Below are 18,661 nucleotides of genomic sequence, written 5' to 3' on the forward strand. Positions count from 1 at the left end.
TATTTCCGTTAGGATAGGGGTTGAGATTTTCCAATTATTCGATAGTTAGTTTCATGACATATATTATTTGATTCAATGTAAAAAATTGTTATGGAGTACCGAAATTGATTGAAGCAAAAATCTCATCAATCCATCATGAAATGACTGAGCAATAAGCGTTTGAAATTGGACAATTTTCACGATGTGCTCGATTTTCGATTCTCAATTTGTACCCCAATATGTTCCCGAAAGACGTAATCCTACGTCAAAGTACCCCTGACTTGCATGTATTTGCAAAGCGGATTTTCCAGGCACAATAATTTTAAAGACCGTGTTAGGGAAACACAGCTCAGTGGGAAAAAAAATACCCCCGACTTGCATATTTTGAAAAAGTGGATTCCCCCAGGCACATTGATTTTGAAGTCCGTGTTAGGGAAACACCCAGACCGGTGGAAACAAAAATACCCCCGATTTGCATGTATATGGGCAGAACGGATTTCCACAGGTACATCGATTTAGAAGTCAGTGTTGAGGAAACCGAAAATCGGGCCAGTCAAAACTTGGCAGTTAGGGCGTATAAATAACGCTTGACATTTTACAGTTGTTCATTTGTTCATCTCATGAAAAATAATATTTTATTAACTGTGATAGACGCGTAGAAATATTTCCTATCAATTGATGCAAACATCTTTCCGATCTGTTAAGAAATGTTCGAGTTATAAGCATTCGAAATACTGGTAGGGTTAACACACAAATCGACAGAACAAATGTATGGGAAAAAAGAAGTTCTTCCAGTTTTCATAAATTTAAACCGTTTAGAGATTAGCGAATTGTAATGTATAGCATATCAAACAAATCTTAGAGAATTTCCGATCCGATTGGTATGCAAATCATGAGAATTCATTCACAGTGAAAATAGTTATTAACGTTAACTTTAATTCATAAAAACGTGACCTGTTTTCTGATTTGGCACCCTACCTGAAAGACGTAGTTCTACGTCAAAAAGTGAAGTGAAGTACAGAACTTGACCATATATCAATCCTACTCGAAATTATTGATGGTTTTCCTCCAAAAACACATTTTGTTTGAAAATTCTCCTTTTCGTGACATTCCAACCAATATCGATAAGGAATCACCGTTGAATTCTCTTCCACCGCCAACTCTCAACTACGAACCGAGATAATGCGACTTAATTCGAAGCCAACTGCGCAATACACTCCAGCTAATAGCTCTGCTTGGCCAATTATTGATCAACGAATGGGCGCCAAACGTGCTATGGAGATAACTTCACGTCCCGAACCATGCAATATTGGAAGCAAACCCACTCAGGATACTGTGGTATCTGTTTCTATTTTCAAAGCAGATGAGGATAGGAAATATTTACTATATCTATCTCGGATTCACCCTGATGTCACTGAAGAAGCAGTACCGACCATGACGAAAGCTTATCTGGAAATCGAATGTGACCCTCCAGTAGTTGAGCTAGCTCCCAAAGAAAAGGATATCAACACGCTCTCGTTCGTGTCATTTAAGATAGGAATTGATAAATCGCTTAAAAGCAAAGCTCTTGATTCTGCAATATGGCCAGAAGCACTTATGTATCGAGAGTTTGATGAAAAAGCATCAGAAAAATTTCGGAACCCGCTTCCTTTCCGGAACGCAATAAACTAAGCACAATGGAAGTCCCTTATCCCCCTTTTACAGTCGAGTTCCTCCCTCTACAATCATCAGTCGTCCCGGACCTGTGTTCAGGTGTAGAAATGTGGACTTCCACAGTGCTCCAACAAGCAAATACCTACTCAATTTGGACAATTCACTACTGGTAATACAAGTCGATTTCAGCGTCTCTACGTTAGAGAGATGCCGCAACGATGTTCACAGCTCGCCTAATCTCACAACACTATTGATCACATCAATTTCACCGGGATGGACGCCTGAAAACCTTATGGAAGCCCCTAATCCTTTCGTCATAGTCGAGGCACTTAATCTGTCGACCTTCAGCCATCCCGGTCCTGTGTACGAAAGTAGATAGAGCGTCTTCCAGTCCTCTTCAGTAGGCAATTGTGCATTTGATTTGTACCTATGAGTCGAGTGACTCAATTTGTAAAGCTTGAGCTTGAGCTTGGGTAGATTGTATAATTCGTAGTTGCTCTCCGTGATTGACCTGAACCAACCAAATTGCACAAAGAACACACAGAATGATGCTCGGGACTAGCAAATCATTCTCGTTGTGCAATTTTCGGTGATTCGAGCTTTAAATGGTCAATAACGACGCCGGCCACGTCCTTATAGTCACCAGGGGAAGGGAAGGAATGTTAGTATGATATTCGCCGCCCGAAGGCCAGAAGGGTCGCCTGTATAGCGTGGTTCCCTAGAGTTTATCATGGAAGGGATAGTTGTTAGTGGGAATGGTTAACCAAAATCAGGATTCACTGTGGTAAGTAATGTGATTTTAAAAACGAACAACAAACCGACTACATTCGTCTTCGTGAAGTCGAGGCCGCCGGGTGTATTTTCTCCCGTCTGGTGAAACCGTTATGTTGTGATACTGTTGTGATACCGTTACTTTCGCTGCTGGTGAAATAATTGTTTCACCCAAACGGGATTTTTGGACTGCAATAGTGTGAAGCAAACAAAGCGGAAGGAAGAAGACCTGCATCGCGGGCGCTGTGTGCTGGCGTGTTTATCGCCATATCATCGTCATCGAAATCATCATCGCACTGTGGAGCCATACACCGTTGCAGCTGTGCTGTACGATCGACACGCGGTTCGCTGGGAACCGTTCTAATTCAACCGCACGGGTGTGCGATATAAGTATATTTTTTATTAGATTAAGGTTTTTAGTTTAAGAAATAATCAGAAAAAAAGATTGAGAAATCACTGAAAAATTGTACATCTGCCACTTTATATGGCAGAATGCGGAGAACCCGTTGACATGGAGATTGAATCCACTGTCTATCCCTCCACATCTACGGGAGGTGGGAAGTCGCTTAAACGCGTTCCCCCTTCAGACGAAGTCTTTTCGGGGGAGGAATTAACCCACCTAAACAAGCTCCCCTCAAGAAAATTTGCAAACCTCTCCTCTTCACCCCCTCAATCTCCTGCTCCCGTTCTCGCTCTCCCTCTCGCTCCCACTCCCGTTCTCGCTCCCCCTCACGCTCCCGCTCCCGCTGAACTCCCGATCACGCCACCCAACCCTGCTGTTTCCGCTTCCGCTCAACAATCGACCCCGCTTTCCTCTCCTGTTGTGTCTCCACCCCGTGTCAAGGTTTATCCAGAAAATGCAACTGGAACTGGCCCATGGGTTGTTTTCTTCCGACCTAAACCTAAAGGAAAATCTCTGAATGTCATTCAGATCATGAAAGATTTGACAAAAAATTATTCCTCCGTGGTCGAAATTTCCAAGGTTCGCCCGAACAAACTGCGTGTTGTCGTGGCTGATCGTAAGCAAGCTAACGCTATTGTTGTCGACAAGCGGTTCATTTTAGAATATCGCGCATACGTGCCCTGCCATAACGTAGAAATTGCGGGAGTGATTACAGAAACGGATCTGACGTGTGAATTTATTAAAAAAGGAAATGGAAAGTTCAAGAAGCTCCCCTCGATGGAAGTCGAGATCTTGGACTGTCGCCAATTAGGCAAAATCTCCCAGAAAGGGGGAGAAACTAAATTCACGCCGTCCGACTCGTTTCGAGTAACTTTTGCTGGTTCCGCTCTCCCTGACTACGTTATGGTGGACAAATTGAGACTGCCGGTGCGACTCTTTGTGCCAAAGCCCATGACTCGCAACAAATGCAAGTCAGTTGGTCACACTTCAGATTATTGTGCCAACAAGGAGCGCTGTGCAACTTGCGGAGAGCAACATGTGGGGGAATCCTGCAGTGCGACTGAGCATAAATGTCCATATTGCGGGGGAACTCCACACGCGCTCTCAGCTTGTGAAACTTATAAGAGTCGCTGGGAGAAACAGAAGCGCTCTTTAAAGGAACGCTCGAAGCGCACATTTGCGGAAATTTTAAAGGGCGCTTCTCCACTGACCCAACAACAACAACAACAACCAATCTCAACACACAATTCTTTTTCCTCGTTGCCAGTTGAAGAAATGGAAGCGGACACAGCTAGCGGGGACACACCGTTTATTTCCAAAGGGAATCCTCGGCGCAAGAATGTGACCACTCCCAAAGTTCAAGAACAAGTCCCCCCGGTGATACCCCCTGTTAGCTTCCCTAAAAAATCGAGTGCCGCGGACAAGCAAAATCAGGTTCCTCCTGGCTTCCGTGGGAATAGTTCACCTTCGAACGACTCAGCACTCGAGGGGACATCAAAAACCCCAACTCTCCCTATTTTTTCGTCCAGTTCAACTTCCCAATCGGGATTTATAAAGTTGTCTGACCTTCTGGAGCAAATCTTCAAGTGTTTTAATGTTTCCGACTCCATCAGAACCATTGTCATCTCAATGCTTCCAGTATTAAAGACAATTTTGCAACAATTGATGCAAACATGGCCCCTCCTTGCAATGATTATCTCTCTTGATGTCTAATTTAAATAGAGAGGTCGGAGATATCACTGTTTTACAGTGGAATTGTCGTAGTCTCATCCCTAAATTGGATACATTCAAATTTTTAATTCATAAATTCAATTGTGATGTTTTTGCTCTGTCCGAAACTTGGCTTTCTTCGCGAGATGATACGTCTTTCCACGATTTTAATATTATACGCTTGGACCGTGATGATAGATACGGAGGGGTGCTTTTGGGGATCAATAAGTGCCACTCATTTTTTCGAATTTACCTTCCACCTATTGGAGGGATCGAAGCTGTTGCTTGTCATGCAAACATCAGAAGCAAAGACCTCTGTATTGTCAGCTTGTATTGGCCTCCGAGAGCTGCGGTTATCCGCAAGCAACTTTTTTACATGTGCTCACTCCTTCCTGAGCCACGATTGATCTTGGGAGACTTCAACTCTCATGGAACTGCCTGGGGGGAACAGTACGACGACAATCGTTCATTGTTGATATATGACCTTTGTAACAACTTCAATATGACCGTTTTGAACACTGGGGAAACAACACGTGTGCCTAAACCTCCTGCTAACCCATGTGCTCTTGACCTCTCGCTTTGCTCGAATTCACTATCGTTAGATTGCAAGGGGAATGTAATCCAGGACCCCAACGGTAGTGATCACTTGCCAATCAAAATTTCCATCACCATTGGGTCGAATTCTTCTGAATCTATAAACATGGCATATGACCTCACAAGACACATTGACTGGAAAAAATATACGGACGCGATTGCTCTAGCCATCAATTCCAGAGATGGTTTACCTCCATTGGAGGAGTATAACTTCATTTCTCGTTTGATCTATAACAGCGCGGTTCGCGCTCAAACGAAACCCATCCCAGGTTCCACTATTCGTCGAAGGCCTCCCAATCTATGGTGGGATAGCATATGTTCCAAGCTTTATGTAGAAAAATCGAATGCATTTAAAGCTTTTCGGAAACGTGGAACCCCTGAAAATTTTCAGACGTATTTGAACCTTGAAAATCAATTTAAAAACTTGATCAAAGGGAAAAAACGTGCATATTGGCGAAATTTCGTGGGAGGTTTGTCACGAGAAACGTCAATGAAAAAATTATGGAAAGTGGCTCGAAACATGAGAAATCGCTCTTCATCGAATGAAAGCGAAGAATATTCACATCGATGGATTTTTAATTTTGCACGAAAGGTTTGTCCCGATTCCGCTCCCGTGCAAAAAATTGTTCGAAATATACCACAAGATAGGTGCGACCTTGATTCTGAGTTTTCGATGGTAGAATTCTCTCTTGCTCTCCTTTCATGTAACAATTCTGCTCCGGGATCGGATCGAATTAAGTTCAACTTATTGAGAAACCTCCCTGATGTGGCGAAACATCGCTTGTTGAATTTATTCAATCGGGTTCTGGAACATAATATTGTTCCAGATGATTGGAGACAAGTACGAGTTTTAGCTATTCAAAAACCCGGAAAACCCGCGTCCGACTTCAATTCGTACCGCCCAATAGCAATGCTGTCTTGTATACGGAAATTGTTGGAGAAAATGATCTTGTTTCGCCTTGATCGATGGGTTGAAACGAATGACCTACTCTCAGATACACAATATGGGTTCCGCAGGGGCAAGGGGACGAATGATTGTCTTGCGTTGCTTTCTTCAGAAATTCAAATGGCTTACGCCGGAAAAAAACAAATGGCTTCAGTATTCTTGGACATAAAGGGGGCCTTTGATTCAGTTTCAATAGAGGTCCTGTCAGACAAATTACACTCTCGGGGTCTGCCGCCTCTATTGAATAATATGTTATATAACTTGCTTTGTGAGAAACATTTGAATTTTTCCCACGGGGATTCGACAGTAAGTCGGGTCTCCTACATGGGACTCCCCCAGGGCTCATGTTTAAGCCCCCTTTTGTACAACTTCTATGTAAGCGACATCGACAATTGCCTTACATAAAATTGCAGCCTAAGACAACTTGCAGATGATGGAGTGGTGTCTGTCGTAGGATCAAACGAATCCGACCTGCAAGGACCCTTACAAGATACTTTGAACAATTTTTCAACCTGTGCCATTAGGCTAGGGATCGAATTCTCCACGGAGAAAACAGAGATGGTGGTTTTTTCTAGGAAGCATAGACCAGCAAAACCAAAGCTTCAACTTTTGGGTAAACCGATCACTCATGCTATGTCATTCAAATATCTTGGGGTCTGGTTCGACTCCAAATGTACTTGGGGGGCCTATATTAGGTATCTGAGTAAAAAATGTCAACAAAGAATAAACTTTCTCCGTACAATTACCGGCACCTGGTGGGGAGCCCATCCAGAAGATCTTATAATGTTGTATCGAACAACTATTCTCTCAGTGATGGAGTATGACAGTTTCTGTTTTCAATCAGCTGCCAAACACACACCTCATTAAACTCGAGCGAATTCAGTATATTTGTCTCCGTATTGCGTTGGGATGTATGTCCTCAACGCATACCATGAGCCTCGAGGTTTTGGCAGGCGTACTCCCACTAAAAGATCGCTTCAATTTATTATCTCTTCGGTTCTTCATCCGGTGTAAGGTAATGAACCCATTGGTGATCGGAAATTTTGAGCAGCTGATCGAGCTAAATTTTCATTCTGGATTCATGAGCTCATATCATGAATTCGTCTCCATGCAGGTTGATCCTTCTTCGTATATTCCCAACCGTGTTTGTTTTCCTGACTACATCAATTCCTCTGTGCATTTTGATCTGTCCATGAAGCAGGATATCCATGTCATTCCAGATTATCATCGATCGGGAATCGTTCCTACGATTTTCGAAGCAAAGTATGGGCGTGTCAATTGTGATAATATGTACTTTACTGATGGGTCCTCTATGAATGAGTCCACAGAATTTGGAGTGTTCAACAAATTTTTTAGCACCTCACACAGTCTTCAATTGAATTGGCAGCAATACACTGAGCGCTGGACAGCGTCGCCTCACGACCTGTTGAACACTATTACATTGTAACGGATAGTCTGAGCTCTGTCGAAGCTATCCGTTTAGTGAGGCCGGAAAAGCACTCGCCGTACTTCCTTGAGAGAATACGAGAAATTTTGAGTGCTTTATCCAGACGCTGTTATGTCATTACCTTTGTCTGGGTCCCTTCACATTGCTCAATTCCGGGTAATGAGAGGGCTGACTCATTAGCAAAGGTAGGTGCAATTGAAGGCGAAATTTATCAGCGTCAAATCGCCTTCAATGAATTTTATTCTTTAGTTCGTAAAAATACCATCGTTAACTGGCAACGCAAATGGAACGAAGATGAATTGGGCCGGTTGCTCCACTCAATTATCCCTAAGGTTAGCCTCAATCCGTGGTTCAAAAGTCTGGACTTGAGTTCTCCCGACTCATGTCCAATCACTGTTCGTTAGACGCGCTGCTTTTTCGTTTTAATCTTGCCGACAGCAATCTCTGCGGTTGTGGCCATGGTTACCACGACATCGAACACGTTGTTTGGTCGTGCGAGTTGTATCTTGTCGCCAGATCGAATTTAGAAAACTCCCTTCGGGCTGGAGGAAAGCAGTCCAATGTGCCGGTGAGAGATGTGTTGGCTCGGTTAGACCTTGATTACATGTCCCAAATATATGTTTTCCTTAAAGCTATCGATCTTCGAGTGTGATTGTTCATACATCCTTTTCGTCCTTCGCGAGCTATCGGTTCCCTTCCTACTAACATTAGAATAAGTTAAATTGTAAACACATATTAAATGTAAGGATAGTTTTAAGAATTGAGTGTGAAGTGTCAGTGTGAATGAGAATGTGAATGTGAATGTGAGTGCGAGTGTAAACACACATCTCCTTACATCCCATCCTTTTCCTAATGAAAATGTGTCACCCTTCTAAACTCGAGTCGACCGCGAGTAATCGGTTTCCTATTTCATTAACCATAGAATTAAGGAAACAACATGTTGATATATGCTAGTTGAAATATAGTTAAGAGTTTGGCTCCATTAAACTTATGTAACTGAGCCTGTAAAAATAATCGGATTAATAAAAAAAAAAAAACAAACCGACTACATCTGATACAAAAATAGATACAAACTAATACAACTATACACAAAAAAAAATTGGAAAATAGAACAACAGTAAGTGATGTGATTCTGACTGACTGATGATGAATTAGAAAGGTTTTAAACTTTTCAGTTCATTCGCCTCTAATATGTGATGTGATTCTATAATCGCGAACTCTCAACTACTCGACGGAACGACATTTCTAGATTCGAATAATGGAGAATATCAAAAAGCAGCCGAAGATATATTTTATGTCAAGTCGCGAGTAATATTTCAGGGGTGTTGTTAAAGGAAATTTGGAAAATCGAAATTTTATTTTCGATGCCAAATGACTTAAAAATGCATGAAATTTGGTGTCATTTGGAAAAAAAAATTTTGGCCGAAAATCGACCTTTTGGGACTTAGCCTGAGAGGCAATGAAGGTATGAAAACAAAACAATTATCGAATTTGAAGAACTGACCACATACACATTTTGTTTATAGGCCCAAAAAATGAGCTGTGCAAAGTTTCAGCTCAATCGGACATGCATTAGAGGTGCCTCAAAGCACTCAAAGTTTTTATTTTTTGATCACTCAGGCTAAGGCTCAGGCGATTTTGGGCCAAAAATTTGTTTCGAGATAACATGAACAAAATGTACATGGTCGGTTCGGTTCCAGGGATGGGATGGAACTGAATCCGTCATGTTTTGTTTGAACACAGGCGCTGTTATTCGATGACAATAGGTTCAAGGTGATTTGAAGTATTTCAATAATTCAATATGCTCAATCAAGGCTTCCAGCTCGCCGGTGATGCGCCTCGCTTTAGATTGATTGAGATTATTCACGCATGAAGCGGACGTAGCGCCATCTAACATTTAACAATGTAAATAAAATCGTTCTGTTTGTCTGCCAAGTTTTTTATGCATAATTTCATCAAAATCTGTCGAGCCGTTTTGGAGGAGTACGGGAACAAACACCGTGACACGAGATTTTTATATAAAGGGTGTGTCACATCAAATTGCATCACGGAAAAAACGCCGTAGAAATTTCATTTTTAGGAATTATATTTTCAGTTTTCGCTTATAATCAGATAAGAGTGTATAGATCACGTTGGCCATGCTTCACCGTCAATTTTTCGTAAATTTGGAAAAATGTCGTCGAACGAAAAAGAGCGTCGTGAATTAATCCTGTGTACTCATTTCGAGAATCCGGAGTTGTCACATCGGGACATCGGTAAGATGCTGGGAATCGTCCAATCCACGGTCAGCAGAGTACTAAAACGATACTTCGAGAACCTAACCATCGACCGGAAGGTGAAGAACGGCAAAAATGGATGCTCCGTCAGTGAAAAAGATCACAAGCGCGTAGTTAAGCAGTTTAGACGTGATCCGAGAAGTTCGGTCCGGGATGTCACCAATAAGCTGAATTTGTCAAGTTCATTCGTCCAGCGGACCAAGCAGCGGGAGGGCCTGCGTACATACAAGGTTCAGAAGGCTCCTAACCGCGACGAAAGGCAAAACATGGTGGGGAAGACGCGAGCCCGGAAGCTGTACACCGAAATGCTGACGAAGCTGCATTGCCTGGTAATGGACGACGAAACCTACGTCAAAGCGGACTTTCGTCAGCTGCCGGGCCTGTTGTTCTTCTCCGCAGAGGACAAATTCAGCGTTCCGGAGGAGATTCGCAAGCAGAAACTATCCAAGTTTGCCAAAAAGTACATTGTGTGGCAAGCGATCTGCTCTTGCGGAAAGCGGAGCGCCCCCTTCGTGATGACCGGCACGGTAAACGGGCAGGTTTACCTTAAGGAGTGCCTACAGAAGCGCTTACTACCACTATTGAAGCAGCACGAGAGCCCGACCATCGTCTGGCCGGATCTCGCTTCGTGCCACTATTCAAAGGACGTGTTGGAGTGGTACGAAGCCAACGGGGTCTCCTTCGTGCCAAAGGAAATGAACCCGCCCAACGCGCCGGAGCTTCGCCCAATAGAGAAATATTGGGCGATTATGAAGCAGGCCCTCCAGAAGAACCCAAAAGTTGTCAATTCGGAGGCGGACTTCAAGAGAAAATGGATTTCTGTTCAAAAAAAACTACAACCTGACGTTGTACAGAACCTTATGGACGGGGTGAGGAGGAAGGTGCGAGCATACGGGCTTGGGCTCGAAGTATGAATAAAAAGAAAATGCCAAAAGTTGTTTAATAGTTTTTATTTTACTGTCTAAAATTTTCAAAAGGATCGGTCTACTGGGCGAATTTCTACAGCGTTTTTTCCGTGATGCAATTTGATGTGACACACCCTTTATATGGATTAGTTGAGATTTCTATGCCGAATAACACACCTTGAATGCATTCCGAGTGGCAAGCTTTAGAATACACGTAATCACAGTGCAAGTCGGAGGAAATTTCTTTGACGAAAAATTCCCCCGACCAGAACGGGAATCGAACCCGAACCCCCGGCATGTTAGGTGTGACGTTAACCACTCGGCCACGGGAGCACACTACGCTTCTTCTTCTTCTTCAATGGCACTAACGTTCCTAGAGGAACTTCGCCGTCTCAACGTAGTATTACTTGCGTCATTTTTATTAGTACTTAGTTGAGATTTCTATGCCAAATAACACGCCTTGAATACATTCTGAGTGGCAAGCTCTAGAATACGCGTGATCACAGTGCAACTCGGAGGAAATTTCTTTGACGAAAAATTCCCCCGACCAGAACGGGAGTCGAACCCGAACACCCGGCATGTTAGTTATGACGCTAACCACTCGGCCAAGGGAGCACACTACGCATCTATCACAACTAATAAAATTTTATTTTTCATGAGCTAAACAATTGAATAACTGTAAAATGTGAAGCGTTATCTAAACTGCGCCGTTTTAATTGGCCTGATTTACGGTTTCCCCAACACAGACTTCGAAACCAAGCAGCCTGTAGAAATTGACATTGCAAATACATGAAAGTTAGAGGGATGTTTGTTCCCACCGAAATGTGTTCCCTAACACAGACTTCAAAACCATTGCAAACACATGCAAGTCAGGGATATTTTTGGCATTTGTTCAAATTCTTTATTTACAAAGCAAATATGTTGAATTCAATTGAATTCGAAAATTGTTTCATAATCTAATCAATACAAACAAATTATTACGAAGTCAACGATAGTACGTCAACCTTGCGGTTATATTACAGATATAACCCACGTGGTGAACTTTTCGGCTTTTACGGGTTATTTCTGTTACTCTTATTTCCTTCGTGATTTTAGCCGGAAATCGAATGAATCTTAGATTTTGGGAAAGGATAAATTTATCCTTTTGGCGTAAATTTCAACATGTTCGCAATATCAATTTTGGTCAAATATAGTTTCCTCTCTTTCCACAGAACAAACTCCTCGCAAAGGAGCTCAAATTCCTCGATTGGCAAGTATCTCGCTGCGCCACGCCTGTCATCGATTTGTCGTATTTCATCTTCTGCTGCACCGACACGACACTGCGTAAACGACTGCCGGAGCTGCTGCGAGAGTACCACCAAACACTGCTCAGGCGAATCGATGAGCTCGGCAGCGATGGCCGAAAGCTGTTTCCCTTCGACAAACTCCAGGTGCACCTGGCAAAGTTTGCCCGATTCGGATTCGGTAAAAAAGAAATGCATTCCAATCAAAATAAAACAAAATGACAATTACTTCTGTTTTGACACTTCCAGGAATGGCGCTGATGACCCTGCACACCACTTGCTGCGTGGAGAAAGATCTACCGGACATCTCCAGTGCACTAGAAAACTCTGAACTGGTAGATCTGGACAAGTACGCAAAGGATTTGCTGCGCAACCCTGCCTACATCGAGCGCATGACCGGCGTCTGCCGGGACATGGTGAGGTTGGGTTATCTCTGAGAGGGATACATAAATTGGTGTGCTCCAAACGCACACAGCACAACAAAGAAAAGTGTTCTCGGTGGAAAAAACTAAAAAGGTTTCAAACTACTCGTATTTCAGAAATTAGCGTAGAATGTCCGTGGAGTGGAGCAGAGCAGGATCACGTGTGAGAGTACTTAGTCAGTATTGGTTGATTGTGCGGGGGAGTCTTTCACAGCTCACCTGTGGAATGGAGAACTCTCACAATCAAAGCACCGAACGCAGGGATTCTAGTACCTAAGGAAACAGTTTTACGTGTTGATTTTTTTTTTACAATTGGAACATTACGAATCGTAATCGGCATTATATTCATCACATTCTAGTGATTCGGCTGTACAATTTACGAGCGATGAGTGTAAATAATTTTCGAACTTTCATTCAGAACCACAGTTTTACTCAACTCGATCGGAATCTAATATTGAAGAATGTTATAGTTTTTAAGCGTTACCACAAACAGCAAATAATTACCAAACTTTTTTTAACTCTGGCGCGCACCGCAAATGGCCGCTTGTGAATCTGCTCTAAATGAGAGCATCTAAAATAAAAATAAGGGTTTAGTGACTTGACCATTCATTATTATATCCGAAATATCCATTAATTTCCAGTTTCCTGTCCAGATTTTCACGGTTTAAAGCTGTTTTTTGCCAGTATTCCGATTTGTGTTTCATTGACAGGAAAAATTCCTTATTTTTTAAAGATGCCTCGTGTTTATGTTTGGGAACCAAAACGGCAGAGAGATTCAGCGTTATTCCTCGATCAACGCTCATCGGTCACATCTCAGGTTTACTTCGAACCAGCAGCAGGAATTCGTCCGTCACCTGCTCGATCTTGAGAGTCGTTTTTATAAGATCCTTATTACCGTTATCTGTTGTGTGATTTTTCAATTAAAAAAACTTGAAACACCCTTTCAATAAGAAACAGATAATTGCTAGCCGAGAACCTTTTTTTCTGAAAATTCCGAACCATTCGCAAGTCTGAGGCTACATCAACAGCGAGAACTATGGGGTTCAAGAACCTTAGTGAACAGCTTTTTGTGCATTCGAAATACATTTTTTTTATCATTCAAAATCTTTGCAATCCAATTACGTATCATTTGCAAATATCCCCCTCCCCCCTCTCAAGGTATCCCATGAATAGTTTTTCAGTACTTTGAAATTTTTGTAAAATGTTTTCATTCGTTTTTCTCAAGGTGTCGGTTTTACCCCGAGGTGGTGTCCATTTTACCCGCACACTCCCATTCATTTCATCTAAAAACACCAGCTGATATATTCTATCCAAATTGGAGTTCTACTCAATGAATGATCCACATATCTTTAGAATGGTTAATGTAGAGTTTAAGAGGTTTCGTAACGATTTGAATTCAAAGAAACATTGGGGTCTTGAAGATATGTGGAAATCCCCAGGCTGTCGGTCTTTTCTCTGATTTTTCCTATTGCCAGTGTAAGTAGGCTGTGATATTATTGTTTTGCGATCTGCGGATGCACTATACAAAGGAGTAAGCGATTCTTACGATCGTCACGTCACGGCGTAAAAAAAGTGAAGTAAAACCTTATTTCGAACGTCATGTGCAGGGTTCTCAATAATGTTTTTCAAAAAACTGGAAGATTGCTCTTAAAAAAACTGGAAGAAAACTGGATCCTGTAAAACCTATTTATTTCAAGAAAATCGGCTACGATTTATCTTAAATGATTTTTTTACCCATTCCAATGCTTGAGAAATTGAATTTTTTTTTAACTTCGTGTAGTATTTATATGTAGTTCATAAAACTGTAACTATAATTATTTAATTGTGGGACAATATATGAGGAACGGTTTTATTTGGACAAAACTTGAAGATTCTCGTATTTATCGCTCGTATAATCGCTGATAGAAGATCGTCGCAAAACTGCGTATAGTTGGATACCTCAAAAATGTATGGATTAGCATGAGATACGATATAAAATATCAAAGAAAAATGCAACTATAAACAACTTCCTACAACATTGTTTGAATACTCAAAAAAGCACATTCAATGCCGAAACAACACTGCTCAAGTATTACTTTGGTATTGAAATTATCGAATTTTGGTATTGAGAAGCTATTTCTCTCATTTTTTCTTGAATTATTCATTGTTAATTTACTTTTTAGGCTTGCCCAAACCAAATGTTGGTATCAATATCAAAATGAGGTATCCTTTCACGCGTTGAGCCCCGTGTCGGTCCCTAGGTCCCTACCTTTTGCTTTTCGTTAAAGAAACGTTGATCACTGGGAACGGATGTTTTATGACAGGTGACTGCTTTCTAGTCGAATGACACTTTCCCTTTTATACAATAAATATCTTTGTGAGCGGGGACCGACACTGATATTGGGGAAATGCTTTTCATATGGGCTGAATGGAAAGCGTAGCAAGAAAATATCAGGGCTCAACGTGTTAATATTTCATCTTGCTCGAGGAAGTATTTTTGAAAAAATAAGCATAGTATGCTTTCTTGCAAAATGTACACAACGATTCATACGGATTTTATGCGAAGTATGCATTAGCTCTTTAGCAGAGGTTAGATTATGCATTAAATTATGATATTTAGAACTAAAATTCATTTGAGTGATCATCAGAATCTAATATCTATATGATGTAAACGAAGGCAGGGTTACTTGCATATTATAACCATATCAATTAAAGTCAATGGAGACCATTTACTTCATGACCTTCTGAACTTTAAAAGGATTTCGAAATCCTGTAATCTGTAAAATCTGTTGTTCATATAAACTCAAAGCCAGCGTAGCACGCGAGCTCTATGAACTATTTTGGGTAAGTTTTCTTGCTATGAATATTGTACCAGTCGTGGATGAAATGGTAGAACAATTGGTCTGAACTTCAGAATGGTTTGGAGGACCTAGAACATCTGATATTTAGATAAATTGAAACACAGTGTAGCACGTTGCTTCTTGGGCTGGATGTTAAATGAACAACAACAATGAACACCTCAAAGTCACATGACCCAGGTCACCGTATCGCCGAAGGCGATTGCCCAGACGTGAGAGGTTCATTTTGGAGTAAAATACTCAATGAATTACAAATGGTGCAGTGTTCATTGAAATATATGTCAAAGCTTGTGTTTTCTGCAAAGGCTCTATGTATTCAATGTGTTTCATGAATATATATTTCTTTTGTTTTAAAAATTTTCATTCCTTGTTACAAATATGTACAGGAAATAATTTGGTTCATTTTTATAAACGTTTTCCTCTTATTATAATTGATGAAAAATAATATCACAGGGATAAGAAAACAAATAAAAATATATTTTCAAATCTGTTTTTGCATAGTCCCTTTGCATTAATATGATTGTTATTTCAATTGTTTTGATTTCGCATCCGTGTTTTGATTCCGCATTCGTTTTTTCACTTAGTGTCCGGTGCTGACTTTAGCGTAATTATTGCTAAAAATTTATCGGAAGGTTGACTATTCTTTATAACATTACAGTGAACATTAATTTTATAGTCACCTCACATAAAAGCCATCAAGGTAAGATATATTTATTATCGCATTTAAATAATTTTAAAAGCTAAATTTTGTTCACAGACAATGAGCCGATAAAAATGATAGAGCTGTCAAGGATCTTGTAATTCCACTGTCCGAAACTGCGCTGTTATCGTTTGGATTCTCACTGGATGAGCCCGGTGAGCACGCATCTCGCATCTACCTTAGGGTCAAGCTGGGTCTTGAAATGGATAAAGACGAAGGTATGAGCACAGATGATACTCCATCCGCAACTACTGATGAAGATGCTCCTCCACTAGTGGATGACACCGAGAATGCCTCACACATGGAAGAAGTTGATTAAACATATACGGTTTTTAACTACTTAAGTAGCTTTTCGTAATTTTTGAAAGTCTGATTTGTGTTTTTGAAGAAAGGAAACGATATTCTGAATTGAGTTTCGCGTATCAGTTAGGGTCAACTATTGTAAACTTACATTTTAATTTTGTAACGCGTTATAGCGGCTGCAGAAGTTGTATATTCTTGTCATTAGTAATAGCATACCAAATACTTGAACTGACTACATGTTAATAATAAATATAAATCATTTCAAAATTCACAGTTTAACTGGATTGCATTCGAAATTGCCTATTTTTTTCCGAAAATTTTCATAAAGTAGATGATGAATTCATCTTTGAATCTGCAGTAGCTATTGCCCGTTTGGAACGGCGAATTATTAGAGAACGTTCAAATCCTTTGCAAATGCCTAATTCTATTTTTGGCTACCATTGCTGGTACTAGTCGATAACGAATGAGGATACGACTTCAAAAGTCACAAAATGGCATGTTTTTCCACTGCAATCGCCCACGGGAATTGAGTGAGTGTTCATGAGAGTTCACTCAAGGTCAAAATCTCACAGCCGCCTTCGGGAATTGAGTGAGGCAATTTTTCCGAGCTGTCACTTCACATTCGCGCATTAGAATCAGTCCCCCTGTTTTTGAAGTAGTTTGATAAGTTTCCAGCATTCGGGAAAGCTCTTCGTTTTGGCATTTTCGACAAAACATCGACGAATTGAACGAAATGAAAAGAACTAAATTACAACCTCGCCTGTCGCAGAAGTCCATGAGTTAGATGAAACACGACTGAAAAACAGTATACTTTCACCACACGCACTGCGCGCTAACTGTATTGAATTTGGAAGTAATGTAAGAATGTAAGGAAAGAGAGATCGATCCAAGGTCGAACGATAAATGTCAAAAAATAAAATTACTCAATGGATAGGAAGATGGAGGGAGAGACAATATTTATCATTGTAAATTTATTTTATAAAAATTGGTTGAAACTAAAGCACACATATAAAAAAACGGGATAAAACTGGACGATATTAAAAAAACTGGAAGATTTTAGAGTTCAACTGGATGACTGGATCAAGTAAAAAAAAACTGGAAGAATCCAGTTTAAACTGGAACATTGGCAACGCTGATGATGTGAGTGAGGAAATGTGGAAGAGTTCATCGAAGTGGCAACTTGACATCACGGATGATCTCGGTGATTTTATGATTGTCACGTCACTACCCCGACACCAAAAAAGTTTACATCGTTCGTGGATTTTTGACACATGTGTACAGGAATCACTTCACACCTCATGGAGTTCATTTTGTCACGAAAAGATGGTAACAGATCGAAAAGGCTGACATTTCATGTACCGTTTTGTTTCAAATTCCGAACACTTCATTTTTAAATGTAAATTTACTGAACTTTAATGTTATAAATAATTGAATCATAAATACCTAGGCATTCTTTGTGGTATAGGCTTCATTTTAACATTATTTACAGGTATCGATACCGCCTATAACTTATAATACTAAGCATTTGCAGAAAAGTGACTGTCAAAACCAGCGATAAAATATAAATTCGGAATTTGAATCATGTTCCGAAACACAAAATCCAAATTTTTGGGAGTATAGTATTTTTCCAACGAAAAAATAGCTAATTGGCTTTAATTTGATATGTGGATCATCAGAATCGGTCTAGTAGCTCAAAAGTTATGATTTAAAAAAAAAATGCATTTTTGCTGTTCGGAATTTGAGACAAATGTGATCAAACATATTTTTTAGTTTTTCACCATGAATATGTGTTTGTAAATAAATTTTATGGTGGAAAAATGGAAGGAAAGGCTCTATTGTTATTAATTTCGCGAAAAAGTACCATTTTGAGTAATGAGACACTGTTTAATGACTGACAATACTTAAGTGTTCGGAATTTGAGACAAAACGGTAAGTGGGATGTGTAAATAACGATCCTTATAAGGACCATAGCGATTTCCATATACATCAAGCATTTCTGAGTTATAAGTTTTGCTGTATATCATATTAAAATATGAAACACCACGTTTCTCCATTGATTGAAAGAGCCTTGATGTGGAGAAGCATGTTTTTCTAGTAAACCGTGTCCTTATATGGTGAAAAGCAGTGTTGCCCTCACTACAGAATAATTTGTATTTCTACAAATTTTTCAGACTTTTTCGAACCAAGAATCTGTAGTTACAGATCGCAGAATTTATTGGTTTAACACAGATTTCTTTTTTAACTCTTTTAATATTCAATTGTGGAACCTAATGTGAAAAAATGCGAAAGTCTGCATCTTCTATGCTTCTGTTATCGTCAAAATGAATAAAACGTTTTTTTTATAAAAATACTATGAATGTCGAAGAGTTATTAAATTATTAAGGTTTAGGAAATGTAAAATACGCCAGAAAGAACCACATAATTTTGACGCA

General features: G+C 40.3%; 2 protein-coding genes across 3 annotated transcripts in view; one reads left to right on the forward strand and one right to left on the reverse strand.

Moving 5' to 3' along the window:
• LOC129774863 (uncharacterized) overlaps positions 1-12,986 on the forward strand; it is a 34,284-nt gene extending 21,298 nt beyond the window's left edge. The window contains exons 3-4 of one of the 2 annotated variants that reach the window (XM_055778893.1): positions 11,878-12,148; positions 12,217-12,986. In XM_055778893.1, the coding sequence (XP_055634868.1) occupies positions 11,878-12,148; positions 12,217-12,404 (459 nt within the window). In that variant the 3' untranslated portion in view covers positions 12,405-12,986. The remainder of the gene's footprint in view (positions 1-11,877; positions 12,149-12,216) is intronic. The other variant, XM_055778894.1, reaches the window with a different exon arrangement.
• The window catches only part of LOC129774864 (transport and Golgi organization protein 2), a 116,765-nt gene that overhangs the window by 88,715 nt on the left and 9,389 nt on the right, over positions 1-18,661 (reverse strand). The window lies entirely within an intron of this gene.

The sequence above is a fragment of the Toxorhynchites rutilus genome, chromosome 3 (assembly GCF_029784135.1).
Source record: "Toxorhynchites rutilus septentrionalis strain SRP chromosome 3, ASM2978413v1, whole genome shotgun sequence".
Classification (NCBI taxonomy): Eukaryota; Metazoa; Arthropoda; class Insecta; order Diptera; family Culicidae; genus Toxorhynchites; species Toxorhynchites rutilus.